The 22,080-nt window shown below is 42.1% G+C and overlaps 1 protein-coding gene across 1 annotated transcript in view; it reads right to left on the reverse strand.

The window, feature by feature from the left end:
* Positions 1 to 4,434: 4,434 nt before the first annotated feature.
* The window catches only part of KDM5B (lysine demethylase 5B), a 58,305-nt gene continuing 40,659 nt past the window's right edge, over positions 4,435 to 22,080 (reverse strand). Inside the window, exons 18-27 of the mRNA XM_069771579.1 lie at positions 20,229 to 20,343; positions 17,824 to 18,179; positions 16,521 to 16,659; positions 14,200 to 14,379; positions 13,176 to 13,334; positions 10,843 to 11,328; positions 8,410 to 8,521; positions 6,854 to 7,008; positions 6,002 to 6,328; positions 4,435 to 5,308 (exon numbers count right to left, since the gene is read on the reverse strand). Coding sequence (XP_069627680.1) covers positions 5,171 to 5,308; positions 6,002 to 6,328; positions 6,854 to 7,008; positions 8,410 to 8,521; positions 10,843 to 11,328; positions 13,176 to 13,334; positions 14,200 to 14,379; positions 16,521 to 16,659; positions 17,824 to 18,179; positions 20,229 to 20,343 — 2,167 coding nt within the window. The 3' untranslated portion in view covers positions 4,435 to 5,170. The remainder of the gene's footprint in view (positions 5,309 to 6,001; positions 6,329 to 6,853; positions 7,009 to 8,409; positions 8,522 to 10,842; positions 11,329 to 13,175; positions 13,335 to 14,199; positions 14,380 to 16,520; positions 16,660 to 17,823; positions 18,180 to 20,228; positions 20,344 to 22,080) is intronic.

The raw sequence follows: 22,080 nt of genomic DNA on the forward strand, positions 1-22,080 counted from the left end.
AATAACTGAGGTACATAAGGTACCTTCATGAAGCTGCACCTCTTTTAATTTAGGTTATGTCACTATTTCTTTTCAACCACCTTTCAGCAACCCTTCCTCTCAGCACTTGGAATTTTGGACCCAGCAGCATATCACATCATCACATGAACAAATATTTTATGAAAAAAATAAAAGCACCTTCTACCCAAGATCTTTTTACTTGAACCCATTGATATAATTTTTGTCTGTCTCGAATAGCTGAGTGTTGAACCTGCAGTACTATTAATCTAGTGTGACTGCTTTATCTCCTCTTCCAGACACAGCTTTTATTTTTATTGATGCTCTTCTTGGTGCAGGGCTCTTGCCTTCAGAGAGTGACATGTTTACATCCTAGGGGAGAACTCTCAATATGCAGTGAACAAGCTCACTTCTGAAGAAAGGATAAAGCTATTTTTCAAGGCTGTGCCTCAACCCTTCCCTTGGAAAAACACATTCATTTCTAGACTCATACAAGAGTCATCTCAGCTCCTTAATGTTGCTTACAGGTAGCTGCCAGTGTATGTATTGTGGAGACCTTCCCTTCCTAAATCCAGTGTGAGACGTGTAGTCATGTCCTACAAACACATCTCCTACTGCAGATACAGGAGCTGAAAGACTCATTGTTGCTCTTCTCTTTGTTGATCTGTTGTCTGCCCTGGTAGGGATCTGGCCTACAGCTGAAGTCCCTTGCTGTAACTCTTTTCCCTGAAGCGCACTAATGCTTGCACAGTCATCCACGCATCAGTCAGCTGGAACACAAAACAGCTTTTCTGTCAAGCTGTAAAATTGTTTGTTATTGCATTGTTTCCTTGAATATATATGTATTTAGTCAGTATTAGACAACCTCCCTGCCATCGCATCCTTGGGTCAGGCTAACAAATGACTTGCTAAAGTCCCACAATGCACAAAGACAACATTTCAGTTCTGTTTTTCCCCTCTTGGTGCTGTTGAACACGTAAACACATGACTCCACAGCTGCAAAGGGAACATTCCCCTTCCCTGAATCAATTGTTTGTATACCTGAATTTCAACTGTGTACAAAATATTAGGAACTGATGTGTTGTCCCTAAGAAATTACATCCTTTTCTATATCTGGAACTCATTTTAACCCCTTAATAGCATACATTCCCATCTTCTCATCCCAGAGAAGAGGTGTCAGCATAGATCATCACCCAGAAGGTGCTGGGGAAGGGAAGGACTGTATTACTTTATGGTTTGAGACAAGAAGTTTATACCAAATCCTTGGCATGCTCTTTTCTCCACTTTGTTCCACACATTTTTGTCTTTGCTGGTGGCCAGTTGGGCTGACCACTGATCACATCCAACAGTGCAATTCCAGCAGCAGTTTCTGCCTGTGGAAAATAAATGCTGTGTATGCGTTACCTGGGTGTGAGCAGAGGAAATGGATGGCACATTGGGTGGTGTAAGAAGAGCGTGAAGAAAACCAGCACCACTTTGACACCTTGGTTTAGCAAGTGTTGACACGACTGCCTAAAGTCTCTTTTGCCACCTGCAGAAGAAGCCTTCTGCAGAGATCCAAGGCTGCAGATCCATGTGGATACCTGGCCACTGCTGTGGATCAGAGCATGCAGTGACGAATCTGATCACCATAGTTTCCAATCTTCCTCGAAAGCTGCCGACCTTCGGAGTTTGGTTCCGCAGCTCTTGATAACTCTGGATTCAAGGCATCCCCAACATGTGTTGGAGTCATGAAGCCATTTCATCCTGTTTGTTTCCGAAATGAAGAGCCAGGGCCTAAGGGCTGCCCTGCAGACAGCTCTTCTCTCAGACGCAGGTCAGAGTGCTGGAAAGCCCAATTCAAACAATTTAGGAACTTTGCAACTAGGTCCTGGAAATGCACACTGATGGCCTCAGCACCGTGGGCTTCAGTTTAAGACCAGAAATACGTGAAACCAAACCCTTGCCTCTCCTTCAGATCAATTATCTTACTGGTGCTGTATGTGACCACAGCCGATGCAGTTGGGCATGTATTAGTCTGTTCTGATGCTCCTCATGTGGCACGAGAAAGCGCACATCAAGCAGATTAAAGGTGGTGCAACAGATACAATCCCAGCATCTGATAGATAGTACAGGGAGGTTTTAAATAAAAACAGATTCTTCAGCCTCAAATCCACAGGTAGGGTAACTAATTTGATTTTTGTCCTATTTTATGACTGAACTAATGTAGAGGCCATAAACTATTCTTATTAAATAAAAAAATAGGATCTGAGCAATCTAGCGAAAAAAAATTTTAAAAACCCCAGCAGCAGAATAGGGTGGGAAGGACTTTTTTTTTTTTTTTTTTGGCTTGTTTTGGTTTATCCTCTGGAAATCCAGGATGGACAAGAAGATGGGTGAAAGGGATGGCTGATCCTAACAAACCCTGCTGCTGAGTGTGTTCTGCCCTCATCATTTTCTCTGATGAGTAATGTGCAAGGGATGGTCACAGAAGAGCCCACCCTGAAGCAAACAACAAATCTCTTGCTTATTTAGTCTGACAAAGTCAAACCCAACCTAATCCAGTTTGAATTATCCACATGGGGATGAAATCTAACAGGCACGGCCCCGTGGCGCAGCAGGCACCACCATCTCTGCAGCAACCTCCAGCCACCCATTCCTGAGGTCACAATTCCAGCAGGAAATAAAATGCAAATCCTTAAGCAGACATCCTGTACTGTAGGCATAGGTCACCCAGGGACTGGGTTTTCTATTTCTTGAAAATTTTCAAGCAAAGATGTGGTAATTTCCAAAACATCATGCTCTAATTCTACTGCATTCGTTAATCCTGATGAGAAATATTTGTGGTCCTGACAACAAAGTCACCTCTGGCCTCTACAGTCCACAAAATGACAACTTTCCCTTGGTCCTATACTGAATCATCACACTTAACTTAATTGCATCATATTTCCTCTAGCACTTTTTGGTAAACAGCCATTTCTTCAACAGAAAAAAAATAAAAGGGATACTGTGAGAGAAATTTTTGTAATATTTTCAGCTACATCAAAACACTGTGCAAGCTCTTTCTATTTCAAGTTTGTTCATCTGCTCCCTTTAAAAGGAAGTTATTACAGATCAGTTTTTTTCCACAGCTTGGACTGTTATCTTAGCCTTGCACAAACACTTTTTCCAACCAAAAAAAAAAAAATCACAAATTAAAGTAAATAAAAAAGACAAGTCATACAATGGAAGCATATACACATTTAACTGATGTACATGCGGTCAGGTTGTCTTCCCCCACCACCAATGCTTTTAGACAAATCATCTATGCCAGGCTGAAGATTCTCTAACAGTTAAAAAATCAACATGAGACTAAAAAACATACTCAAGGTTAAAAAAAACCCCAAAACTCAAACCCTGGGAAATCAAATTCCTGCACAGTTCTGACACCACACACAGATCCACCACGTCATTGTCAGCCACATACAGCTCAAAAGCTTTGCCCTATGCCCAGTGACTCCGTGCACTTCTGTCCATAGGAAAAGGTCTCAAACCAGCAGGGAAAAATTTACCAGCAAATTCCTCTTGATGATGAACAGAGGGAATACCAATACTGCCACGTGTTTGGTGATGACAGGATGTCATAAGGAGAGCGCTCTCTCCAATACGAAACTCTCCTAGACCTCCCATCTTCCAGGGCTCCAGAAGTTCCACCTTTGGCAGGCCACAGAGCCCACATCACTGTCACCAAGCCATTTCCAAAGGAGCAACAGCTATATTCTGCGTTAGCAATTACTCTCCAAAGGGTTTCAGGTGTAGCCCCACATGGAATGCCTTGCAGGCTTAAACAAACAACCTCTCCTCCTCAGAGGTCCAGTCCCCTCTGAGCCAGCACCACTATGCCATCACCTGCACTGCCCCTTCTTAACCACCAGGCTAAGGTCCCTAAACAGACTTCGATAGAATCATAACCAGTCCAGAAATGTCCTTATTCCTCACGTTTTTAGCCTAAATGCAAGCAGAAGCAGTTGGAAAGAATCTGCGCATAGCCAGGCAGAGTGCTCTGTGGACCAAGCTGCAATGCACGCTGTGGGGAAAGTCTCTCCTTCCAAAGCCAGCTGGACAAGGCTGGCAGAAGAAGCTGCCCCACACGCGTGCCCCACACCTTTGCCTCCTGTGTGAAGCTCCCCATCCTGTGTGAAGCCCCTGCCAAATCACAAATCATAGTTTCAATTCTTTATTCACCCAACTCGCAAATAGTTTCAGTTTTGGAAAAGCTTTGCAAAATTAAAAAGTTTTTTTTTCTTTTTGATGTAACATTTTGATCTGCCTTCTCCTTCCAAACCTGAATATACAAGTAAGGTAAGAAAATAACATGGCTTTTGCATTTCTTTTTTCAAAGATGGATTTCTCTTGAATAAGAGAACCAACCGATGCAATCAATATTGATCCAGAGGGAAATGAAACTGCATTTCAAGCTCTCTAAAAACACCAACATTTAATTTTATAACATAACCAGGGGTTTATTCCACAATATAAACTGCAACATTTGATACAAGCTACCCAAAAAAGGAGAAAGCCAAAATACAGCTGTGGCAATTACTTTACAGACCTTTTTTTTTTTTCCTCCTGTCTTCTACATCACTGGGCCATCAGTGACACTAGGATCTAACATTTGCTTTCTGTACATCAACCAATGCTAGAAGCAACACGCTGTTCAGAATTGTCATTCCAGTCACTGAAACCAGACATAGAAGTTATTGCTCAGATAAATAAACCTAATCTACGAAAAACAAAGTGGAAAAAAACTAAAGTCCCCAAAGAGTTAACAGAGTAAACAGGGATTTCCTCAAAAGAGGATTTATTGGAAAATTCATGGTGCAGGTTTTTGTGCACCTAAACCAAGCTGAATTAAATACGCCGGTAAATCCCAGAGAGGTAATTTAATGCTGTACAATAAAAGGTGCATGTTTCAAATGCCTTCCAAATTGGTGGAAACCCCTGCTAAACAGTCAGCATCTCAAACCTCAACAACCACAAACAGATCAAGGGAAAAATACAAAAGTGTCAAAAATTGTTTTGAGTTCTGGAAAATGATCCCATAAGGATAGAAGTAGCACCATTTGCAATCTGGTTCTTAAACCAGCCCCTGTGGCTTTATTGGAAAATTCCGATAACCTTCTTTACTCAAGTCCTGAATGGTTTATGGGGAGTTTTACTTCCGATATTGAGAGTCCTTCCCAGTGCAGCTGATGCAGATGTAGTCCTCCTTCTCTGCCATTTCTGGAGAGATGCCCACGCACACCTGGTGGAACCACTGGTTGCAGCTGCCATCACACTGGACCCAATCCACCTAATAAAGAACAGACATACTGGTGTTCAGAGAAGGACCAAGAAAACACACACAGCATTCATTATTCATTTTTGGGCTCCTAATCTATTTAAGTGAGTGAGAAATGTCCCATTCTACAACTGGCTACTGCTGGATATTCAACTCATGCTCACTGTGGACTCCTGCAGTCCAGCTCCTCTGAAGCCGAGAGAAGGCCACACCTCCCTTCATCTCTCCTATTGCTTTCCCACCTATAGCAAGATTGTGGATGGTAACTTCACCACGGCCCTCCCAGGCACCTGGGGATGTCCCTCTTCTCCATTCTCCAGTATGGATGGGCCTGCGCAGAGTTCCAAGGCACTGCCCCCATGCACAGAAAGGCTGCAACCCACAAAGTCTATATCTACAGCCATATTTCAAGAGCAGAGATGAATATGGTGTCTGCACAGCCCCACCTTCTCCTTCCGATTCCATGCAGATGTTTTGATGTCCACCTGCCTTCCCCAGTCCCAGCTGCATGGCTGCTCTTGGAGAAGACGGGAAGGATCATTATTACTAAAGGTGTCCCAGCAGTGGCAGACACTGTCTCTGGGTTACCAAGTGCCTCATGCTCTCTTTGCAAATAGCGTTTATGCGGTCGAACAATTACAGGGCAGCTGAATGTCCTAGATCCCAGCATTCCGAACACCACAGCGGGTCTCTGCCTCTACTGACCTCATCTCCCTCAGGCTGGAGACAATTCACAGCAGGGCAGATGGCATCTTCATCCTCAGAGTCCTCCTGCTCAGAGAATGACACGTCTGAGGGAAGCAAGTGGCTTTCACTAGAACGCTGCATCTCAAAGAGACGCTCCCGCTCCCTCTCTAGTTTGTTAGTGCAGAGATCCTTTGAGTGATTCAGTTTCAGTTTCTTCTTTTTGGGTGTTCTCATTTTTTTTACTCTTGCTCTCTTCTCATCACAGAAGCTCTCTCTCTCAAAACGCCGCTTCAGTTTTCTTTCCATGTAACTAATTCCATCTTTTCTTCCTCGGCAACACTCATTCTATTGGAAAGATATTTTAGCAAAATTGTAAGTGTGCAAGTAACACTCATTATCCTGTTATTCCATACCCTGCTTTTAGGAATAGGCTTAAGTAAAAGTGCAGTGTTTGAGAGAGTGCTGCCTTTTCAGCAGAACTGGGATGTGTAAGGGGAGCAAAGGATAGGGTCACACCTCAGTGACAGAATTTATTCTCATTTCCTGCCTGAGTCCAGTGATTCAGAGGCAGCTCTCTCGGAAAGCCTCTTCAACACAGGACAAGAGTCAAATTAGGATAGATGTATTTAAAATACAGAGAGTGACTATAAAAAAACAGATTCAAATTGAAAAAATGCATGAGGCCACAAATTATATTCAATAGTTTGTAACAAATTCGTTAACTTATCAACTTCTTGACCCCTTTTGAACAAGGAAAACGTATTTTCATAGAAGTACAGCCACACACAAACCTCTTTGTAAAGCTTATGGGTTCAGGCAGAGCTCTACCCCAAAGTGACCCCAAGCTCATTGCTGTTGTCAGACACTTGCCTTTTCATTTGTTGGTCCAACGGATGACCTCTGCTCTGTCTGCAAAACAGGGCTTTGCTTTGTGAATAGGATCTGGTACAGCTCCTGTATTTCAGGCAGAGAAACCTGTAGCAGCTGGGCTTCCATCATCAGCTCATCCAGCTCTGTGCTAATGACTATTATGAAAGACAGGGAGAGAGGAGAAAAGGAATTCTTCAGTGTCAGCACTGATGAGAACTGCACAGATAATGAAAATTCTTCTCTGGTAGCACATTAAAAAAAAACCTGTGAAAGACTTTTTTAAATCTGCAACTGTATGAATTAACTCTTATCTATTCCCTCTTCACTGCTCATTTTTAATAGCAGGGTTAAAAAGAAAGATAAAGGCTTGCACAGAAGTGACTGCGCTGTGGCTCAGTACCCTTCCATGCTTGCATTTCTTGCTGCTTCGAGGATAAGCGTTTGCCATCATGCTTGGTAATTTCTTCTGCTTCTGCAGCTACAAGAAGCATGATGATCCCCTGACTACCTAACAAGTGGGTAAGATGAACAAAGTGAGTAAAATCCGTAAGTGGAGCCAAGAGAGTAGAGGAAGAAAAGCTGAGAGGATGAGCCTTGCAACTGAGTCCTGCTGTACAGTCACCACCCACTGCTGCTATCGAGCTTCAAAACTTCCATTGGGCTTCTGAAATAGTCACAGCTAGGGGAGGTGAAAATCATTGTGTAAATAACAGCACTTTAATATAGTATTCGGTACAACTCAAATATGGCCTGAAAAATAAACCTGGTAGTATAAAGGACTGCCTTGTTTGATTTTAACTGTAACGTTAAACTGATATAAATGTCTTGTGTAACATTAATACGGATTAAGCTGCACTGACTTGAACATATGAAGATAAGACTGGACCTGTGTCCCTGGAGCATTATGCATCAGGATGAAAGAAATTATAAATAACTTTTTACAGTTGTAAAATGATGCAATTTATAGCATGTCTATGTTAGTCCAATAAATACAAAGTCTGAGCTAAGAAGCATGCAGAACCTGCACTGAGTGACCTGGATGGAGCACAGCCGCAGCCACAGCAGCTAAGAAAACTCAAGTCTCTGTGACAGTTGTGCTGCAGCAAAGCTTATGTGGGCTTGTGTCCTATGGGTTAAGTACCCCGTGGTCTCCAGCACTATTTCCCTATGTTGTTCCCATCCACCTCCTACAATTTCAGTGGTCTCTACCCTCCATTTCCCCCTCCTGCAGTCTGTTTGGCTGGCCACAGCCCACTGTGTCCTGTGCACGTGGGAAGCAGCCAGCTCTTGACCGATACCTCTTGTCCTACTGCGCCACATCTTTTCATTACACGTGGGAAATTTATACGTTGAGGAATTTACCCCTCTGCCAAAGCTGCACATTAAGTTCCAAAGCTGCTGAGGGGATGGAGAAGGAACCAGACACACTGCACAGTCATGTGCCTCCCTGCCCCAGCCATCTCCTGTTGATCAGGACACCCTCTCTTCTCCACCAAACACAGGGAAAAAAAGGAAGAAAAAAAAAAAAGAAAAAAATCAAAGTGAAGATTACAAACCATGAAGTGGGATGCAGTGCTGTCCTGTAGAAAATGGAGAATGTAAATATATGGTTCTGTTATCCCAGTCGTGAGGCATGGAGAATGACATTGCTCCAATTGTCTGGGAAACCTAGAAAACAAAACGAAAGGCATAGATATTTTCACTGAACATGTAGTTTTGAAGTGTCAAATAACTGCAACAGAATCAATACTTGTTTCTCTTACAATTGCTTAAATCTTGTATTCCTGGAAACTGTTCAATCTAATACACCCAAACCCTTCATCCTACACCTGGAAATAGGCAAAAGCAACTTTATTGCCAGAATTCTTAGCTGTGAATTATCTTTTCCACAGAGATCATAAACTGGCCCTAGCACACACAGCAGCATGCTCTACCAGAGGAGAACGAGCCTGTGGAGCAGAGACAACACAGGCAGAGTCCCTGTAGGGACAATCCCGGACATGTGGAGGCGAGGTCTTCAGCTCTAGAGTTGACTCAGGGTAAATATCACAGTTTCCTCCCTTTGTTCACAACAAAGAAGCAATTTCTCACTGCCTTCACCCGATGAGACACCAAGCTGTTCTGAAGCACTTCTCTTTACCTCAGCACACACAAAAGAAATGCCAATGGCAAAACACACGTGTACGTACGCAAAGGCCACTTAGGAAAGCCAGCAAGTCTCAGTTTTGGACTCTCAAGTGTCAGAAAGGCATCTCACCAGCTGCCTTCCAAAATATTATCTACCTCACTAATTCAAATCTCTGGGCCCCTTTCAAGATCTGGCTTTCATCAATTCTCATAGCTGTTTTTCAAACTCATCTAAATGCTCCACATTCTTCACTTTGGCCACTGCCAAAGAAGCCCAACCCCAGTGGTTACTGCTATGAGCTTCTCTGGAGGAATAAGCATGTTTGATTATCCCAGATAACAGGGAAAACAGAATTGTTACAGGACAGGACAGCAATGCCGAGACACTGGATTCACCGAAAAACCACCTCAAATCCACTGAAACCAAGTTTTAGCTCAGTACCTGTGCCAAGATGGCTCTGGAGGCCACCTCTGACCTGCCCTTAGTACCACTGTCTCCAGGAAGGCTCCTTAGCTCAGGCACAGTGAGGGACCCAAGCTGATGCATGTGGTCAGATGGTCTTCCACTGAGCTTCCCAGGGACCTCTGATTTGGGAAATGAGGTCACAAGGACCTCAACTAGCTCTGCTGGAATTACCTTGATTTAGGAGGTTTACTGACTTGAGCTCCAGACCACACAAAAATGGTTAGACTGCTTTCAGGTCGGAGGAATGTCGTGGTATAACACTGAGCTAATAAAGCTAAGCTTACTGTTTCCATTTCTGGCCCAAACATCAATTTATATGCCCAAAATCTTGCCCAGTTTTTTTCAGCTATACTAGTTGGTCTAGTAAAAAGATACTTTCAAACCTAAATTATCAGAAAAATTGTTAGATGCCTCAACATAGTTTTAATTTCTAAAACTAGGCTTGCCTATTTGAAAGATTTGGTCAACACAAGCAACTTGGAATAGCTGAGTTACTTGAGAAGCAGCTACAATACCTCTTCAAGCATGGGTGGCACATTTTATGGTTTAACATAACTGAGCTGAGAACACACACACAAACTGCAACAGGGTTGCACTAGCAATACTAAGCTGTTTCAACCTAAAAATAAAAGCAACAGTGCATTTCATTTCAGGTTGTTTTATGTTTTTTATGCTGCACAGACATTTTATTTCAGATTTTTTCTGCATTTATAATCTCAGGAAAACTAGAAATGCTTAACCCATTTTCCACTTTCCCTGTCCTTTTTGCTGAAAGATCTTTACTGGAGGAAGTTTGAAACTCCCTCATGATCACACCTGAAACAGTTGCTGTAGCTTAACTCAGTAATATTAGCAGAATATTCAGCTTGGGAGTTCTAGCGCAAGCAATAAGGAGAAAGAGCCGTAATGGCTGAAGATAGCCCGTTGCAAACAACCTCATCTGAGAGCTAAGCTGGTAACACACTGGACGGTTTGTGCCTCTGTTACTAATTCTCAACACTTAAAACTATATTGAAACACTTGTAAGAACAGAATATACAGACTAATTGAATACTATGCACTCTAGAAACAATAGCTTCAACAACTCTGTCATTAATAGCGTCACATTAGAGCTTAGGAGCTGGGAGAAGGGAAAATAGGGCCTTTAGGATTAATTGCTCCCAGGACTCCAGCAGAAGGAGAACATGAAGCTGCTGCTGGAAGACACACACATCCTGGCTAACCGTCAAAGCAGAACCCAAACTCCTTATATCTGTACAGCAACACATAAACAATCTGCCTTGCCAGTATTTGTATGCAGATACAATGAACCCAAAACCCAGTGAGGTGTTACAGGCTGTTCTTGTTGACCACATGCCACCCACTGCCAGGAAACCCAGAAGCAGCTCAGCCTCACCTTGTTTGTCTCTGGCAATTGGCCTGCTGTGGCTTGCCATCTGTTGTACAATAATCCTGAGCCAACTTTGTCTTGTATAAGTTTTAGATTCCCTGAATATAACATTTGTTGTGCTCTGTGCTGCCAGTTCACAGTTCTCTCGATCATATACCGTAAGGCATCCCCCTCAGGAAGCCTCACACGGATACGCTGCAAGGAGGCCAGCAACGGTAAGATCTTTTCTAAAGGTGGCTTTTCTGATCGATGACAGTGTGGACAGAGCCACACACGAGGTCCCTGCAAAACGTTGGGCACCGAAACACAGCCAGTATGGAAGAACCCTCTGCAGAGTTCACACTGTATCATTGGAGCAGCCGGCTCCTTCTGGCACAGACAGACTTTCAGTTCTGCGTCCTCTTCACTAGACAGCACCTTCACTTCGTTTGCTGCTCGCAGAGAACGCAATGCTTCCATCTCCTTTAATCGGGCTTCCCCAAGCGTAGCCATCTAAAAGGGAGTTCAAAGAAAGGGATGTAATCTTGAAATGAACAGTAGTCATTAGAAACAGGGCGACCTCTGCACAATCGCGCTCTTCAGATACGCCAGCAAGTACTTCGGATTGTTAAGAAGCTCCTCACCCCTATACGCCTTCAAGGCTTTGAATGTTTGAAGCAAAGCAGTTATGAGGGTGTGCAGTGATATGACTTCAGTTCCCTTCTGTTTTCTCATCAGGCCCAGAGATACAAAGTGTATTCCTTTGCAAAAAATGACCTCCTAACTCCTTTCTTCTCTGTTCCAAATCCTTCATGTTTTGTGATACAAAAGCATTACCTTCATTAAAGCAGCTTAAATTCTGAAACAAGAGCTGATTTGGCTTGCAGGTACTTCTCTATGAACATGTCTCTCAAATATGTAGTCTGACTCTGTATAATCGTAAAACACATCTGGGCAGTTTTCAGAAATACAAATGCATCTCTGATACCCACCTTACACTGTCAAGTGCACAGGGCTGCACCCTGACCTATGTACTCGCTCTGGGGTTTGTAAACACCAAGTGAAATTCAGGTGTACTCCTGAATGTGTTGTTTGCCCTTTCTACACCTGCTCATGATCCTTTTTTTCAGGCATCTTTAGCGTTAGCTGCTATTAAAGACAGCAATATATTTCAGTTTCATAAAGGCTATTAATAGCAGCTGCAACTAATAAATTCTATGCATTTTGTTATGGATATAAAGATAAACATATACAGGAGGGTTTGTAAATATATACAAAACAGTTATTTCACACATCATGGCTTTGAAATGTGATGACTAGAAAAAAATCAGCTATGCAAAAATTAAGACAACTGCATCCAGCATGGGCAGATACAGGACTTGGGCACAGCACACTACATTACGTACACACGGGTGCTGAGCACTGCAGCTACAGTGTTGGGTTGTGAAAGTATCCAAACCTCCACTACAAGAAGATTCTTGTTCCCCTCGTGTCAGAAGCAAAACCCGCCACAGTAAATGAATGCCTTTTCCAGAGTGCAGTCCATGTGAGTATCCTTCTTTTTCAATACCCCAGCCGTTAACGAGATATTATCTAGTCAAAGAGGAGAAGGGTGTGTGATTTAGAGGACCCAGTCTCTTCTCCTTACAGCACTTGTAGGGACGCAGTCTGTAAGTCTGGATTTCCAGACAAGGAAGACAAGAACCAAAGCACTGAACATACAGGTTTCAAGTAGTTGCCATAGGTTAAAACTTAGATGTCCCATACCTAAAGGGACAATTATATTCAAACCCTACCAAATCAGTCTACTGCTCCTCATTAATCATGGGACACTGTTTAATCTGACTGTGGTAGAGGCTCTGAAATAGGTGTTTTGGGATGAAGCACTTTACCACCAGCAACTAAGTCTGCTCCATCCAGAACAAGAGCTTTATTGACTTCATAATGCATGAGGTTTTCCTTAATTATTTATGGTGTTTATTTTAATTATAAATGGTGTTGGGTTATTGTGTTCTTTGAAGGGATCAGAGTTGGGAAAACCCTATCTTATCTTTAATAAGGTTTTGGCATGGTGGGGGAAAACAGGTCTCAATTTTTTGATTTTCCTATACTTTGTTAGGCTACGGGCATTGCCAGGGAAACTGTAAAGCTACTTCATCCACAAACACAACACATTTTTTCCACCAAAAGCAATTTTGGGAAGTCTAAAGTAAGCACAGAAAAGCACAGTGCTAGAAGTCCTTCTGCAGAACAGCAGCGCAAGCAGAAAAGAGTGGAAGATAACACTCCTGCACGAGAGGCAAACATAAACAAAGAACTGGGAAGAAACTCCAGCTCGAAAACAATCTTAAACCACATACCGCAGATGCAGTATCTTTGCTCTCAGAGAGCGCTCTTTCTAAGTCACCCAGAGTCTCTAGCTTAGTGCTTTTCTTCTTTCCACTTGGCACTGGCTCCTTCAACTTCTTCTGCTTCCTCTTCAGATTCAGCATTCCAATATCACACCGGGGACATAACACCTGATGGACAGAAAAGCAGTATTGTCTGCAACATTTTTAATGCATTCATCCTGCCCTAACACAGTCACATATGACTGGTTTGGTTAGAACGGGGATTCCAGCAGTTTTTTCCATCAAAGATTTGGGGGACTAGGATGAGGTTATCTGGAAAATGGGGAGAGCTGGAAGGTTAGAAGTTCAGTTTTATAAAACGGGCAGACCACAAACACCTCCATGTTCCATTTAGATTGCTGGAATATACAGACAGCTGATACACTGAATAGCCTCCCTGTGATTTAAGCTGCAAGCCCTGGAAAGCAGTAGAAGAAAACAGGGGCTGCCCCGCATTCCCATCTGTCCAAACGGAGCAAGGAGGGCTGGGGGCGTAAGAGGGGCTCAGCATAGGCTAGAGGGCGTGGATTGCTCAAGAACTGCAGGTGTTCACACATGTGCAGCAACAGATTCAGAGGGCCAGCTAAAGCAGCTACAGCCTCATCCTTGTCACAGCTAAACCTGAGGTGGATGAAGCGGCTATGAACCTGCACTCCAGTGGCTGCAGCCTGATGCACTGAAGTAAATTCAGTGCCACAAATATGTCAATATTCCCATATTCATATTGAAAATGTCAAACTGCGGCACAGCATGCTCTCATTAGCCACTGATTAAAGAGACTGAAGTATAGCTAAATCTTAAGCATTGTAAAAGTTTAAAATGATCACTAAAAGCATAAGTCAATCTAATAAAGTTATGTTAAAATAATAAAATCCTAAAACAATTCTGCAAATATACTTAATATTTACTGTTACTTCATGAGTTAATACTGTAGCTGTGATGTGCTTTTGCTGTTGTATGAATGGTGGTCTACTCCAAAGCTGAGATCTCCTACCTCCAAAAGAGAATAAGGGGAGTTCTCGCACAGAAATGTGTTAGCTGCACACTCCTTCCACGCTTGAACTTCTGACACCAAGGACTCCAGCCTCGGCAGGTAGTCCAGATGCACTGGAATAGATCGACCTCTTGTGACAAGTTCCGCTAGTGTGTCCAGTACAGGCACACGTCCTCCAACCTGTCAGATTATAAATTAAGAAATGGTTGATGTATACAAGACATACCACTTCCATGAATCACAGCAAGTCATTTAGATTAACTGAAGGTAGAGCTTGTAAAAACAAATTTACTGCTTAGACACTTCAGTCACTTCCACAGCTGTTACTCCAACATTTGTGTTTCTCATGCTCTAGCCATTAAGTACACAGACAAAACTAATAAAACACCTGGGGGGTGGGGGTGGGGGTGGGGTGGAAATACACTTACCAAATGACAGTTTAAAAACAAAAAGACTGCCAACAATATAAGCAGACTCCCAATCTAACAATCTGCATTCACAGCAGAAAAATCAAAATAATTTTGAAATAGACCCAGAAGGCAAGTCTAACCCAGTCCCTGCCATGGCAAGAGCAAGGAACCATCTCAAGTATCCAATTTGAAAGCGAGCTCTGTTCATTCACTTAGCAGCCTACGCCTAAGGCAACCCAATTACAAGAAGTCTAGCAGTATAGCAGCACTGAGAAGTAATTTCTAAAATAGGCAGCGATGTGGGACTCGAGAACTATTCATCCAGAACAGCTCCAACATCTCTAGCAGCAAATCACCAAGTACTGATACCAAGAGCTTCCTGCAAGTCACAATGACTGCAGGCATTTACTAAAATCTTTGCAGAAGCGAAGCAAAAATTCTTGGCACATACAGACACATTTTTCCATATTCAGGAGGCAGAATTTCAGAATCCAAACCAAGAAATTAGCAAATGCCAAGAACAAGTACTTAAGCCCTCTCAAGATAGCCCTCTGTGCTGGTTTTGGCTGGGAGAGAGTTAATTTTCTTCACAGTAGCTGGTATGTGGCTATGTTTTGGATTTGTGCTGGAAACAGTGTTAATTAACACAGGGATGTTTTCTATTGCTGAGCACTGCTTACACAGCATCAAGGCCTTTTCGGCTTCTCACCCCACCTCACCAGTGAGGAGGCTGGGTGTGCACAAGGAGTTGGGAGGGGACACAGCCAGGACAGCTGACCCCAACTGACCAAAGGGATATTCCAGACCATAGGATGTTTTGCTCAGCATATAAAGACAGGGTAAAGAAGAAGGAAGGGGGGGACCTTTGGATTTAAGGTGTTTGTCTTCCCAAGTCACTGTTCCGTGTGGTGGCACTCTGCTTTCCTGGCGATGGCTGAACACCTGCCTGATGATGAGAAGTAGTGAATGAACTCCTTGTTTTGCTTTGCTTGTGCGTGGCTCTTGCTTTACCTATTAAACTATTTCAGCCCATGAGTTTTCTCACTTTTACCTTTCTGATTCTCTCCCCCACTCCAGCCAGGGGGAGTGAGCGAGCAGCTGGGTGGGGCGTAGTTGCTGGCTGGGGTTAAACCATGACACCCTCAAACAAAAGTTAGTATTACATGAACTTTACTCCTTCAAAATTCTGAAGCCCAGGACAACTGATGTTTTTTAATAAAAGCATCTTGAACTCAAAAGAAGGTTTTATTAAAAGACCAATTTTGGTCAGATAGGCCTGGAAATACTAGTAAGTCAGATCAGAGTTCACTTTATGGAAAAAAACATGAGGACAAATGAAAATACAAAAAAATATTTGGCAAATCCTATCAAAATCTGAAAATCAGGGCTATCCCAGTCACACCCTTTCCTGATCTGTGCAGTCCCACTGACCCCTGCCTTGAGTACTTGCGAGGCTGAGCCATGAACCACTTCAAATGGTCAGCCCAGGCTACAATTACTCACTTGGGCTTGAACATGGTGTCTGGCTGCACAAGCAACAGTGCTAACACAAGGGGGAAACTGGGAACAGAGAAGAAGGGAGAGTTAAGCTGCCAGTGAACTGTAAAAGAAGCAAAGAACCTAAAAGAAAGAAGAACGGAAACTTGATCCACAAATAAAACTGATAGGTTAAAAAAACAAAAAAAAAAAAAGAAAATTTGAGTGGGAAGCACCAGAAGCCAAGGTGAAAACCTGTATAGGTTTTTGTCTTTATCAGACTCTGGTTTTCATTCTCTGCCATCAACTTGTTGCTCATTTGATTTTTGCGATACTGAAGCACCAAGTGCACACAATGGAGCGCAGAGTGTGGGTCTGTTAACCTGACAGAGGTTACTATCACCCACCAAGAAGCCAAGAGCACAGTTTACGTACCTGCAGAGCTTCCACTTCCTGCAGCCAGTCTTTGGCCTTCTGCACCGCATCTTTCAGTGCGACACCATTTGGGAGATAGGCTGGGATCTCCTCTATTTCTTTCACTGCTGGTACAAGACTGCTCAGCGACTGCCGTGGTCTACGTAAACAAAACGTATCAGAATGTAAAACACTGCAATGCAGTTGGAGTGGTTCTACTCATCTGGCTTATTAAAACCAAAGGTTACACCAAATAATGACGTTATGTCCAGTACTAGATATGGATACTGTACAACCAGGACATTACTAATGCAGGTATGCTTTTAGAAATGTATATTTGCTTGCTATAGTCTCCTACTTAGAAATATTCACACATTTGGGCTTAAGGGAGATCTAACATTTATTAACTTTTGGATGATAGAACCTTGGATCCTCAAGTGCACATTGAACCCTAAAACAGTATCAGCTAAGAGATTGTACATTGGAAGGTTAAAAAACCCTGAAGATGGCTTTTCTGTATTTCACAACTCGATTCTAATGTTTTAGACAGGTACAAACACAACTGCATCTCCATTTTGGAGCTTAAACCCAAGTTTATTCCAATTTTGTGCTCTATGAAGTTATAATTTTAAAATCATATGGTTACTAATGGGTAAGAAACACTCAAATGCTTTCATAATTATGAGGCTGGGGGAAAAATTTAAAAAATAAAATAAAAAAAATTAAAAATCAGGAATCTTGAGGGAAGAAACCTTGCATACAAGTTTGTGCCACCTTTCTAAACTTTAAGTAGACCGTGCTCTCCTCCATTTTACTTTATAAATCAGAAGGTCAAAGCAATGAGCAAGACAATTTTTCTCAATAAGGATGTATTTAGCTTATTTCCTCCTCCCCTGCACCAAATAATCTAGAAAAAAAATCTCCTCAATGTTAGAAATAGTCCAGATAATAAAATTTTACCAGCTGGTGGTATGTAACTAAGCTCTATCTGGACATGCATCCTCCAGTATGACACAGGGGGAGGGAAGAATGTTGAAAGGAAGGAAGAGGTGTCTTAAAACCCTTCCTTGTGGCAAAAGGAGAATTTGCACAATGATAGTGGAGCACCACAAACACTGCAAGCCAACACCAATGTTTAAAATCGCTCAGTCACTCAACCCCCTTCTCCATCCCTTTCCCTTGCGGATGGCACAAATTTTGCCTTCATGTTGTGAACTGGATGAACAAAAGAGGGCCCCTTCAGAAGTAAAGCCAACTATTTCCATCTTAAACAGCTCCTCAGCTCATGGAACTACAAAATGCAACACTAAGATTTAGCCTATACCTGGCCTTTATCAAATTTCTGGCTTTGTCATCCCAGTGTTCAGATACAGTAAGGAGCTCCTGCAGCTTCGCCATTGCTTTCTCAACTGCTGGGTAGGGAGCGAGTCCAACACCTGAGTCTATAAGACGTCTCATATCATCTAGAGTAAGAGAGTTTTGGTCCGAAGAAGCCAGTTGCACATCCTCGAGCCAGCGTGCCTGTTCCAGACGTATCCGCAGTTCAGCCAGTTGGGGTAGATCAACGTCAAAGTCAAAGCTGACATCCAACAGCTCCTGAAGTTCTGCAGCACTAGGCATTTCTTCAGAAAGGAGTTTTTGGCTTTGCTGTTGAAAAGCTTCCACACGATCAAGAAGATCCTGAAATACACAAACGCAACAATAAATCAGAAGAAAGCTCGCTGCCAAATCTCTTAAACGTAAGTGCAAGCTTAAACATTTAAGTGCAAGGCTCCTGGCAAACACCACATTGCAATGCACACAACATGCATGGCAAATTATCATGACATCTGGAACACTTAAATAGGGTGTCTTCAACACATAGTGTCTAGATCAGCATCTCCTCATACATGTGTCCATAAGCTTGAGGATCATAGAACAAGGGAATTCCACTCCAAACTCCTTTGAACTAAGACACGGGTATCAAAAAGAGGTCTCAGAAGAATAGAAAGGATCTAAAGGGAAATTTTAAGTGTTTCATTAATGCTGTCTTCTGGCTTTGTTCTGGAATGATTAAGGAGGCTGAAGAACAGCAAGGTTAAGATTAAGAAGGCTTTGAAGAATGCTGGGAAGGGCACGGAGCTTCTGGGGTTCATTTCTGCTATATTGTTAAGGTTTCTGAGCTGGACCACACAGTCCCAGTAAGCCACAGGAATTTTACTCTCTCATGCAGTGTAACACTTTCTCTCTCTCCATATGTTCAACAGCTAATTACCCCAAAAAGTTACCCCTGTGGTTGTCTGCACTTCACCCAGGATAATAGGCAGTTAGAGTAATCTCACTGCAAAGGCTGGAATTACTCTGTTTCTAGCCATCCTGCCCAATGCTTCTAGTACTGGCTGAAATGCCACTCCAGCAGTAAATTCTTCCTTCACAGATGACATCTTGGTATTTTGCCAATGAGGCTGTTGCCTGAGTAGATGATCTCAGCCATAATGGAAATAAAGCCTTTTTAGAGATATATTAAATTGTGAACTGATCTCCAGTAACTGTTGGTCATTTATATTAACAGCCTAATTTGCATGACTACATATAATTTAAGATCATTAGGAATGATATAAAAGAATATCCTGACCATGTGTTTGATATTTCCCTGTTCAAGAATGACAGACGGAGAAGAATTGTTTGCATGTCTGGCATTTCTGAACTTCTGCTTTTTAAATAGTAAGATTTAAATAGTAAGATAACTTCAGAGTTACTATGCTATAAACAAATAACTGTAAATAGGATTACATAAAGTCTGATTCGCACATTCCAGACCTGATAAAGCTTCAAAAGCAATAGTCATAATGCTGAGCTGAACTGGTCTACTCTTATTCAAAGTTACATGGTATTGTCTGGTCTCTCAGCATTGTGTGGACACTTAAGAGAGAGTTTAGGAGCTGGACACTGCATCTCCTGGCTCCAAGTGTCACAAATATGCGAAGCCTTTTTCCTTTAAGACAGGAATTGCAGCTGCCCAGAATTTATGTTCCTCCCCCCCCTTTTTTTTTATTACCCCTCAGTGTGATATTCAACATTTTGGCAAATTCTGAAACCAAATCATGAATTACTTTCAACTTGTCTGACGGCTGATCATCTGGTAAGCAAATAATCAGCACTAGCTGATGGTTGTGGGAGACAAAGTGATCTGACTCACTGTCAGCAGCAGGTACTCTGACAGAACAAGTATTTTGGTAGCCTAGGCTGGTAGCTTTGGCTAGGGTTATTTGTGTTGTTTCCTGGAACATGGGTTGATAGCACGAGGAGGTATCTAATTACGAGACCATGAGAAAGCTGATTCTGGATTAACAAAGAAGGAAAGTGATATGAATAGGAGAACTGCCACTCAGAGCATTACGGAGTTTTAAATAATTCTCAGACAAACCTGTCTTCACTCTTAAGAGGAGACTAGGTAACTGACCCCAAACTTTTAATCTGTAGTTACCCAAGTCATCCTGCTGCTTCTTTTGCATTACTTCGTACAACATTAACATTTTGATTCCCCCATGTAGTATAAAAATACGCTGACCATGAACACCAGCATGTCAGAGAGCTCCATTCTTAAGCAACTCATGCACAAGTTACCCAGGCCTACCAGTTTAAAGCTATTAATTCTTGGAGCTAGTAGTAAGACAGGAGATTAATGCAGTGCAAATACATCACTATGACAAATGCTCATGTTCCTTCCCTTAGAATTTTCTAAGTTACCTTCAGCAATGGTGTCTGACTGAGGACACAAGGCAGAGCATAGAGCTGCCTCACGAACAACCGGAGTTCATTCACAGTCAGCTGATTTTGACACTTTCCTCCTCCAGAGCGGTACCTGCAATTACACACAATTCAACTTTGCTGGATGCTGCTAAAAAATAAAATAAAATCTAAACTTCTCAAACATCTGCTTATGATTTCTTGTAAGTCAAGCTTTACTCACAAATAACAGAATATTCAAAAGCATCCAAGAAGCCTAGGGCTTACATACATGGGAAAACTTTGGTTAGCTATAGCAGAATAAGCTATTGTTGAAAATACTCTTTCATATTAAATAGTGTTCTGGAACAACTACTCAGCCTTGGAAGAGCACTGGTTATTATGGAATAAAATTAGGCTTTTTTCCAGAACACAAAGCAATTGTGGATAAACTATTCAGTTATGTTGCAATAGCTATTGTAGTAAGCTCTCCCCATGCCCATACCAAAAGAGAACAAATCCCAATTTTGAATGGGTTTTTATATTTACAGGTCGTGTAGGCGCTTCTGAAAAATCCTCTTTACGCTGAAATCATCATTTTCATTTTTATCTAAAAGCTTTGTATCAAATGAGTGGCTTATAAGTGTTAACAAATTGGCTAATATTAAAAACCTCTCTAAACTCAAGCCAATATTAACTAGGTCTGAGAACCCTGAACAGAAAAGGAAAGAAATCTCTTACATTGCTGGCTCCAATTTAATCCACAATATGTCATTTAAACAAAAGAGGAAAACAACATCCTAGCAGGATATGCCAGCATGACTGGAATGCGAACACTATAAAATAAATTTTAATTTAGCACTCTATGTTAAAGATAGGTATTTTTAAAGGATATGCAAGATCACATTGGGAGTTCCAAAATCCAGAGTAAGCTGAACAATGAAATGAATTCAAAGTCTCAGGTACAACACAAGCTCGTTTATGGTTTACAATGTTTTACTATTTTTTCTGCAGTATCTTCCAGGAAAAGGCACAAGTTTTTAAAATAAATAAATATTTATGTACACATACACACCCCCCCCCCTACATATCTAAACTCCAAAACTGAATGTCACAAGATGTTTTTGATAACCAGAAATTACAGGAGACTAAAAAAAAAAAAAAAGCATTCACAGAAGAAAAGCCCACGTCCATCTAGGGTTATTAATCACCAAGATCTCTAAGCACAAGGTCTCTAAACTCTTGGAGACTCTAAGAAGCAGAAAAGGTATCATGAGACCTAGAGAAGGAAGGGGATGGATAGTGCACATCCCTTTGTACTTGCCCTGCTGTCATACTCTTCTCTTCCAGAGCCAGAGAGGACTGAGGTCTACACTGTCCTTTGGTTCAATTCAGACAGCTCTTCACAGAACAATTTTCCAAACAGCATCTGTTAGGACTGCCTCATCATCCATCACCGTAAGAACCAAAGGAAATAGGGAAGTACAGCCCATCTACATTTTTCAGGTACTACAGAGAAGACTGTGAGCAAGAGCCACAGAATTTACTCTAAGAGAATATTTATCATCTGTCTTGTTCTTTTCTCCCCAGGAACTGTTGTGTATACCATACAGGAGGAGATCCTTGAGTATCACTGATGACCATGATTAACAGGGATTGCCTTTCCAGTCGAGTCAAGTCTACTGCATGACTCTTCCAAACCCAGGATCAGAACAAAATGCTCAATCCATAAAGGAAAGTTTGTCAAAAGCATGAACCAAACTTTAGGCAAAATCCAAAATCCTTTATAACCGATACACAGCAGTCAGCATGATGAAGGCTGCCCAACATCCAGCAGATGTGAACATCACATAGATGAAACTGTATTCGATAT

Source organism: Haliaeetus albicilla, chromosome 26 (assembly GCF_947461875.1).
Source record: "Haliaeetus albicilla chromosome 26, bHalAlb1.1, whole genome shotgun sequence".
NCBI lineage: Eukaryota > Metazoa > Chordata > Aves > Accipitriformes > Accipitridae > Haliaeetus > Haliaeetus albicilla.